The following is a 10407-nucleotide window of genomic DNA, read 5'->3' on the forward strand; positions in this document are numbered from 1 at the left end:
TACCTTTCTGAAAAGACTTCGCACATGTTTATGATGCCTTAAAATGCCCCCTCTGCAGTCAGCTCACTTGGTTTTGAAACAGATATACTGTAAAATTAATATGAAATATATACAGCATGCATATCTGTGTGCACTGATAAGACAGCTAATTACAACATCCAATTTCACTTCCTTTACCACACTCTTTCTTTGCTCACTGCTCCTGATTCAATTAGGGATCCCCTGCTAATAATCTTGTGTGGTTTGGCAATTTATGGTATTTTATGATAGTTCTCCATGGGTCTTTCTTAACCACTAACCCTCATCTGACTCTGATCCAGGGAATTCAATTAGTTTATCTGCTTGTAATTGGAGGATCTCAGAGGTGCTTCTTGAAGGAGGTTTCAGGTCAGTTTGTTCTCTGCATATTTCTTCAGGCCAGTTTTTATGTGATTACTATGTGATGAGTGAAACCAAGGCTTTTTAAAAAGCCAATTTGTTTTAAGCCAATTTTGGTTATAATCAGTTAGATCATCTGTTTTGCATTGACATACTTAACTAATTGTCTAACTAACTGTACTTAGATGAGGCATTATATACGTGTAAAATATTTATTATATATTATATTATAAAATTGAAGCATAATACTTACATAATATAACTAATATTAATCATATTTTATATATTTAAAATATTAATATCAATCCACGATATTTAAAATAAGCCATTAAGCCCCATTTGAGCCACATATTTGTAGTGAATTTTAGGCTCACCTCATTTCACGTTTTAAACAGTGATTTGACCTAATTAAACTCATCAGCTGAGGGAGAAATTGGGAGCAACAGGAGCAGATATTTCTCTCATTAGAAAGACTAGCCAATGAAGATGTGATGTTTGACATTTGCAGTCAGGTGGCGTTTGCTGCCTGGATCCTTAAAGCGATAGTTCACCCCAAAATGAAAATTTTATCTCATATCATTCCAAACACATATGACTTACTTTCTTCTGTGGAACAGAAAAAGTGCATGAAGAAAAAAAAACAGTATATTATTCAGAACTTACATTTTGTTTACAAAGAATCTTACTGTATATCGTTTTTCAACGATTTGAGAGTAAAATTACAGTTTTCATTTTTGTGTGAACTGTCTCTTTAAATACACAAAATTGTTACCACTGGATGCTGAGCCTTTGCAGTGTCTTGGGCATTCTGTTTAACCAAAAAGTGACAGATCAAAGGTTTTAAAAGGATAGTTTGCCCAAAAATTATAATGTCATAATTTACTCACCATTCATGTCGTTTCAAACCTGTATGAATTTCTTTCTTCTGCTGAACACAAACAGCTAGTTATGGTAGCCATTGACCTCCACAGTATTTTTTTCCGTACGATGGAAGTCAATGGCAACCGTCAACTCTTCGGTTACCCATATTCTTGAAAATATCTTTGTTTGTGCTCAACAGAAGAAAGAAACTCATACAGATTTGGAACAACAAGAGGGAGAGTAAATGATGACTGAATTTTCCTTTTAACCTGTTAAACCATGTTTATCTCCAATCTGTATAAACCACAGTTATGAATTCTTAGGATAAATTAGATATAAATCTAATTAGCAAAATGTTTAATACAGACATTTTCTAAATTTATCAAGTTTATCAAATATTTATGATGCAGTTTAGTCATTTTTTTTTTGGTGGTTATATAAAATTGTGACCTTAGTTTAAGTGAAAGGTTTTAAACTTTGTTCTGTTCCTGATCCAACTCGTTAAAATAATTATAATCAAATCATTCTTTACTTACAGTAACCACTTAAGAACTTGTCAGGTTTAAAGCTTTTAAATAATGTAATATAGATTTTTTTTTATCAACATAAAACATGAATCATGACAAGGAGTAAAAAGAAATGACGAACGAAAAACAAAAGTCCAAAATCAACACCTTTTTATTTTCATATATTTTCATAAAGGATGAGTGCAAAGAAAGAGCTTGTGATGTGTACCAGTCGCTAAGCCATGGACCATAAGGCATCAGTAAATACAAGCTTTATATATACTTACAACAAATACATAATACAAAAACTCAATCATGACATGGAGGCCATCAAAGAAATCTGCGAAGACGCGTACACAATATCAGAAAAGAAACGTAAACCAGAGCGATGGAGAAGTGTTGATAAATAATCAACGACCACCGAGGAAATGCATGGATGGATAGGGAAAAAAAAGAAAAGGAAAACAATGCTAACAACAACGCACACACACATACACACAGAACAATTCATACATTCATAATGGAGCAGAAATATAATACATGACAATGAGGTCGGATTGAGTGATTGGGATATTAATTACAGCAACAGATTATTAAGCAAAATCTACAGCCTGTTAAATAGGCCTGATATGGAAGCTGCTAATAATGGTTGTTAACAAGACCCCATCTTCTCACGATTTCCCATCATTCCCAGTGTAAAAACACTGTCCCGACACGTCCTCGTAGCCCTGTTTCAAAAAATATATAAACGTTATAGCACAGTTCTTTACTTGTAGCTTTAAAATTGTGCCTTACTAGGCCCAGACTTTAATATACGATACAGACTTTAAATATAATTTTGTATTACTTTCTTAGTTTCTCACAAATGCCGTCATTGTATTTAGTCACAGCTTGTAAAACTACTATGTCTGGTTCTGAACTCAAGGGGACAAATCCCCTTAAAATGTTCTCATGCATGTAAAAACGATCGACCGTACAAATATAAACGCCCACTTAACAACATCTGTATTTTTGTGATCCTAAAATATACTTGAGCACTTCAAAAAATAACAGCAGCAACAAGTTTGTGAGCACTGGCACTGTTTATGACCCAAAAAACCATGGCTTTACAAGTGAGCAGATTGTCTGTACCCAGAGTGCATGGTGGAGAAAGCGGGATAGCGGTTTGGTTTAAGCCATACCTAGCTAGTGACACCAACCTTCACACTCATTTTGACATTATCACCGTTCAACATGGACACTCCAGAACTTGCAACATGCAACAGTCATATTAATGAGATGTGATTTAGAATAATATACAAATGCAGTCGTGGTGAATAGTGCACTATTACTCATGGTACTGTATAATCTCTACAATATAACAATGTGTAGCCTAGTACAAACAACGCAAAGCTTTAAATTATGCGAAAACATTCGTAAGTATGCACTGATAAGAAAAGGTTCGTAAGTGTGATAGATAGATACAGTCTGTTATATCCATCCTTTTTTCTTTGTAGGCTCAGGAATAGCAGTTTACCTCCAGGTAATTCTGTTTTTGTCACAGTTAGGCATGATACAATTCAAGTGTCGATAATATACATACCGTACGTGCCTCGAGTCGCGACGGCACGTTCGATTACGGCGCCGTCGCACGAACGATGTTGACGGCGCGAGTAAATGAGTGACGGCTGTACGCGCTACCGTATCTACAGTGCGACAGGAAGGGAGAAAAATTCTTCACATTCTCGGAATACGCGCCTCCCTGCGTTACGGTAAAGCTTTGTGATCCGAAAATTCGAACGACGGGATGGAATTCTGAGAAACACTGATACAGCGTGAATGAGAGAAAACAAACAAGTGTAAAACAACTCCAAAGGGTACATTTCTCAGAATCGAAAAAATAAATACATTCATCCAATGACTAAATTCAAAAAGAATAAAAACAATACAGACGAAAACTCGAATTACACTAGGTTCAGTTGTTTATAAAAATGCATTGCAGAGGTTCAACGAAAGAAAACAACATTCACTGAAAGTGGACTCATTCAAGATAATGAGAAATAATCACAAGCAGTTGATATATGCAAAACAGATCAAACATTTAGCAACAAAAAAGAGAAGAAAACATCTCCCTTTCATGACCAAAGGATACACCAGAAAATACTGTGTGTGCTCTAAATATGCTAAATGATCACTGCGTTAAGGAAACGTCGCTAAATACAGCAGAATACATGCACCATCCAGTAGTGACTCTCTCAGTCACGCTGACTCCATTTTAACGTTACCTTACGATTGTTTTGCGTTTTTTTTTTTTTCTTTAGAGTTTATTTTATAAACAGGCGGTTTTGACTTTAGCTTAGCTCATTTCACATACTCAGCTGATTTCCAGAAGTGTACTGGGTGAGACAGGCGACGCACGGGAAAGAAGAATCTGATCAAGTACTAGGTTCTGATTTGACGTGATCTAAAAGCCATTATAAAATGGATAGTTCCAGTACTTGATTCTGATTGGTTGAGCCGCATTCAAAGCTGTTGTAAATTACTCTACAAACAAACACCTCTTTGTTTCTAAATATGTGTGTTGCTCGGCAACCACTTTGTTGCAACCACAATCGTTTCTGAGGAACTACATTGTTCGGCAGAAGAATAATGTTTTTATTAATATCTTTACATTTTATTTGCTTTGTTTCATTTTGTGAAACCTTGCTACGTGTATGGAATAATCGTTTTATAAAAGCAATAAGCCCTGTGAAGTTTACAGTGAATTCATAACAGGTAAGGGGGTTTTAGGCCCCTAACAGCACCCCTTAGCTGTTATATATTCACTGTAAACCACAGCTTCTTGCGGCTTAATGCTTTAGTCAAGCATGTCCAGGTCTGTCTTTTCTTTACAATGAAAATAAACTGAACGGCCTCCTTTGGGACTGTCATGCTCAAACCACAAAAGCACAATAAAAGTGGTTCATATGACACATACACTATATTTGACAGCTTTGTGTGTGAAAAGTTGATAATTGTAAGAGTTCTTCAGCATGTGAGGTGTATGTGAATAGTACTCACGGATATCTCTTTGCCCATGCCGATCTGAGTGAGGATGGGCTTCATTCCACTTCCCACCTGCCAGATAATGACTTCAGCTGGCTGATTCTTAAAGGGCCACTCACGCGCATGGAGCTCATACCAGATAGTGCTGAAAGACACGACACGTGAATGTTAGTGTGTGTGCATGCATGTACTGGTTTCTCTATACTTGTGAGGGACAAATGTTTAAAAAGTTGTCATTAATATAATAAAAACCTCTTAAAAGCAACTAAAAAAAGGTTTGTAAATGGGCTAAACAATGTCTTAAAATATATTTATATAAAATAAAATATAAATACATGAAGAACTTTTAAAAAAGGAAACTTTATATCTATAAATGAGACTCTGAGTGTTGTTTCACTCACTTGTGAGGGCAAAATGTCTGAAAATATAGAGTATAAACATAAAAATACAGTAAAAACTATTAAAAACAAAAAGTTTGTAAAGTGGCCAAATAATGTCTTTACTAAAATTATTCAAAATTAAATGAAAAAATCTCCAAATCCTAATAAATGTAATATGCTTCATTAAGTTTAAATACATTTTAAGATTTAACATTTAAAAAATACTAGCGTATATATACTTTTAACATTTTAATACATTTAGTCATTTATTAGTATATTTCTGAATGCTCTGACTTACAGTATTTAGGGGGAAAAAAATATTAAAATATCATAAATTGGTTCATAAATTGATAAAAATGTTTATACACATTTTTATATATCATATAATGATGAATAAATCAATAAATCGTAATTATAATTTGCATAATTTAAGAACAACAGGAGTTCTTTTCCAAGTATTTGTGTACAAGTTTATGAGTCTGTACTTATAAAGTTTTGAAAATGTGCCTAAAATAGTGAAAGCTCTTTCTCTGAATAAAAAAAGTTTGTAAATGGGTCAAATGACACCTAATTATATAAATAGATCTTAATTATAATTTGTTTAATTTAAGAAGAACAAAAAGTCAGATGGAACTACTCACAAGTCACAAGCATAAGCGTGTGTGTGTGTGTGTGTGTGTGTGTGTGTGTGTGTGTGTGTGTTTGTGCACGAGGACGGGCCTTCCTGAGGGGCCGCAAAATAGCAGTTCAAAAGCTTTAAAGCACTTCTAGTACACTACGTCATTTGCATTTCGATTTAGTTAGAAGTCATCCAAGATAATTAATAAATGACTTTGAGGTGCTGTTGACTGCTGAAAAACTGCTCTATTCTGCTCTAAAGAGCGTGCTCATGTTAAAGTTTACTAAACCACACTTAAGAGCTAATTAACAATCATTGAATGGAGAGCGCTGCTGAAAAGCCCAATCATCGGCGCTCTGCAATTTAAAACCAAAAGTAAAATGTGCAGCTTGCTGCGATTGGTGAGAAAAACAAAATCAATGTAATTGAGATGGCTTTTGCAGTACTGAGAGGGAGAATTCACTTTGAGAATTGCATTTGCACCCGATGATACACTCTTCGGCTATGTCCACATTAATTCGGATACATTTGAAAATGCATCTTTTTTTCTGTTTTGGCCCTTTGTGCACAATGAGACAGTGTTTTTGTTAAAAGATGTTTTTGTGTTGTAGTGTGGACTGTGAAAATGATGACACATTTAGTCACGTGACACATATTGTATCCATGTATATCTATGGATGTACCAGCATTGTTGTGCCTGCCGTTTTAAGCATATAAAGGTCAGTGCGGACGAGCAACACTAGTGTGGACAGAGAGCATTTTGAAATGAAAACGTTGTTTTTAAATATATCCATATAATTGTAAATTTAAAAAAGCTATTTTTGGTGTTGATGATTCCATGAAGAACCTCCACAGATTTCATAGAAAATTGCATAGTGAATGATGGTCACAGATAGCTTCAGACTATGATTCCATCCAGTTATTTGATATCACATATGTTCAATATTTGGAGCCGATTTTAGAACACAATGTTTTAAATTTGCCATGCACCTCCTAACAACAAGCTGTGTTTCTGTGTGAATTTGTTGTGTTTGGAACAACTTGAAAGTCCGGTAGTGTGATCCTCAGTCGTGTAGTATATAATGCCCACTTTTTCTCTGTAACTATTTACAAAGTCGTCAAGAGTATGATTCCTAGTGTTTTCAAATCTGTTCAGATTTTAAAAGTTGTGTGGTATATTCCAGCCTTTAGTTCTTTTTGTAGACGATGCGCTAGACTTCCTGATCTGCCGTACTTTACTGAAACTTTTCCATTTCACTGTAATCCAGACACCTGAATCGGCTCCTAAAAAATGCTGAAAATGCACTCGTCTACACCAAATCTGGACATATGCCCAGTTTCTCCATCATTTGATCATCATTTGATTAATTACCACTGCCATGATCACTAGAAAGCATGCATAAACGTCTTTTTTAATAAAAATACATTTACCGCCCACAGAAAGGAAAAGTTGATAGTGCCGAGCAGATAGTGCTGAACAATGCATACTATAATTAGCCAAATTTACATCGAAAGGATGCATGTTTGTACTGAAAAGAATCACAACGACTTGTGGGTGGTTAGTGAATAAGGCCATTTAGAGAATTTGGCCCAATTTTTAGCATAATATATAAGTTCACGCCGTATATATATAAATGATCATAAAAAGTCCATAAAACAGAACATGAGAGCATTATGTGCATAAAATATCCCACAGCTGCTGCAAACTCTCTGCCGCATTAAAACACGGCACTCGCAGAGAACAACGGAAATGAAAAGAGGAGGCAGAAGGGACAATAGGGAGAACTGCTTTGGGGTCACCTCTAGGTAATGTCCCTTTAGTGTAACCAGCTGGACAGCTTGCGTGGGTGCTGTATTTGGCTCCCATAGAGTGACAGTGTGACAGAGTCTACATATGGAGAGAACAGCTGAGGACGCAATTGTGTTAGGACCCAACAGAGCAGCATTCCGTCATTTCGTCAACCATCCATCCATTCTTTTATTCATTTGGCCCACACAATCACTGCCTCTGGAAAGGCCCGGGTCAGGTAGAAATAAGTACAGATGGAGGTTCAGTTCTGCATGCCGCCTCATGTGAATACAATCTTATTAGTGGAGGCTGAGCACTGCGCGAATCAATTTTGTGATAATGCTCATCCTAAACGGGCCATAGTCTATCTAGATGTTTGTATTATTGTGATTTCATGATTGATATTACTTTCATACCATTTGATACTATAGCTGTATTTTCATATGGCCAGTGTACCAGTTAAAGTGATTGATTTAAATGTTTAAACTAGTGCTGTCAAACGATTAATCGCGATTAATCGCATCTAAAATAAAAACATTTGTTTACATAATATATGTGTATAATGTGTATTTTTATTATGTATATATAAATACAAACACATGCATGTATATATTTAAGAAAAATATGTTATGTTTATATGTTCAATATATGTATATTAGTGCTGTCAAATGATTAATCGCAATTAATCGCATACAAATTAAAAGTTTTTGTTTACATAATATGTGACCCTGCACCACAAAACCAGTCATAAGGGTCAATTTTTCGAAATTTATATTTATACATCATCTAAAAGCTGAATAAATAAGCTTTCCATTGATGTATGGTTTGTTAGGATAGGACAATATTTGGCCGAGATACAACTATTTGAAAATCTGGAATCTGAGGGTGCAAAAAAATCTAAATATTGGTATATTTATTATGTATATAAATACAAACACATGCATGTATATATTTAAGAAAAATATGTTGTGTTTATATATTAAATATATTTATGTATAATATAAAATATAAGGATATAAATATATAAATGTATATACATGTAAATATTTTTAAAATATATATATATATACTCTATGTGTGTGTATTTATATATACATAATAAATATACACAGTACACATACATATATTATGTAAACAAAAACTTTTATTTTGGATGTGATTAACCGCGATTAATCATTTGACAGCACTAATTTATATATAATATAAAATGTAAGAATATAAATATATGCATGCAAATACATTTAAATATTTTCAAAATATTTACTGTATGTGTGTATTTATGCATACATAATAAATATACACAGAACACATACATATATTATGTAAACAAAAACTTTTATTTTGGATGCAATTAATCGTGATTAATCGTTTGACAGCACTAGTTTAAACTAAAATCTGTTAATGTAATTGCATTAGATAATATGCTTAATATAATAAGGTTTGCTCGAAAAATTCACTTTCTTTAAAAAAAAAAATCTAATCCAATTTATGGCCATATGTTGCAATATGCAGTATGTTTTAAATACTATACCTAATGAAATGTTATTATATTTTAAGTTTCCAAAAATGATTAAAATCCCCAAATGCTGATGCTATAAGGGCACATGAACTGTGGAGAGAAAAGGTCAGGCTTATTTCTGTAAATAAAATGGATTCTGTTCGTCTCCTGAGTGACAAAGGCAGAGAAGCAGTGAGGGGTGAAAACACAAGTGCTGAGAGGGGGACAGAGAGGGACCCACCCAAAGGCAAAGACGTCAGACTGTTTAGAGAAAGGAAGCTGGTTTTCTGCGGTGTCGGTGGAGAGCTGACGGATGAGCTCAGGAGCGAGATGACATAGCCAGCCGCTTGGGATCCGCAGCTTATCCTTTCTCCTACTGGAGAGAGAGAGAGACACACACAGAAGACGATGAAGTTTAAAACACAAATCCTTTTTGAGTTAGATTCATTTGTACCACACAAAAGGTCAGAAAACAAACTAAAAGATCATTACAGTGACAATTCTGTCCAAGAAGTACAATAGAGGGCAAGCGACTATTAGTCTCCCATAGTCAAGACTATCGACATAAAGTCTAATCCACAAATGAGATCTCTTTTTGAACTTGTTGTTTCCCCTAGAAAGCAATGAGATCAAATGAAGAGCAAATGGAGACTTTTGCTATAATCTCAGTTTTTCCAAATGTTCTCCTCAGACAAATAAATCTTTTTTTTTTTTGTATAGATCTACACTCTTCAACAGGTTATGCCTATATTTATTTCTAAATCTATTTATTTTTACTTTTAAATACAAAGTTGATACTTGTGACTATATGTTCCACAGAAACTCTACAACATGTTTTAAAGACTGAATGGCAAGAACTAGTTTCAACTCAAACTAGCATCTTTTTTTGTTCTTAGAAGTATACAATGTAGCAGAGTCTGGAAACTTGTAAACAGAACTTTGCTTCCCACTGGACCGATTAAAAACCTGTGAACCCTCTACAATGATAAAGTGGATTTGAAAGTGGTCCATCACTGACAGACATAGAGCTGTTTCAGCTTGACTGAGTCCCGGATCCAAGTAAAAACGAATTCACTCACCTATGATACTGTAGTATATATATATATAAATTAATGGGCTCAGGGAGAAAAAAATGCCATCAAAATGAACAGAAATACCCCCCAAAGCTCAAATAGTGGGGACAAAATGCACTTTAATTTATTCATTTATTTTTTTCTTAATTTATTTAACATCCTATTATAAATTCATAATACTATTAATAATGAATAACTAATATATAATTATTATAATTGTATTAATTTATAATTAATTTATACCATTTACATTTTATAAATAATATTTATTTACAAATA

General features: G+C 34.1%; 1 protein-coding gene across 1 annotated transcript in view; it reads right to left on the reverse strand.

Annotated features, from left to right (window-relative positions):
• Positions 1-4581: 4581 nt before the first annotated feature.
• The window catches only part of LOC107704958 (kinase suppressor of Ras 2-like), an 85610-nt gene continuing 79784 nt past the window's right edge, over positions 4582-10407 (reverse strand). The window contains exons 19-21 of the mRNA XM_016508046.1: positions 9297-9431; positions 4785-4914; positions 4582-4656 (exon numbers count right to left, since the gene is read on the reverse strand). Of these exons, the coding sequence (XP_016363532.1) occupies positions 4582-4656; positions 4785-4914; positions 9297-9431 (340 nt within the window). The remainder of the gene's footprint in view (positions 4657-4784; positions 4915-9296; positions 9432-10407) is intronic.

Source organism: Sinocyclocheilus anshuiensis, unplaced genomic scaffold (assembly GCF_001515605.1).
Source record: "Sinocyclocheilus anshuiensis isolate Anshui unplaced genomic scaffold, SAMN03320099.WGS_v1.1 scaffold117, whole genome shotgun sequence".
NCBI lineage: Eukaryota > Metazoa > Chordata > Actinopteri > Cypriniformes > Cyprinidae > Sinocyclocheilus > Sinocyclocheilus anshuiensis.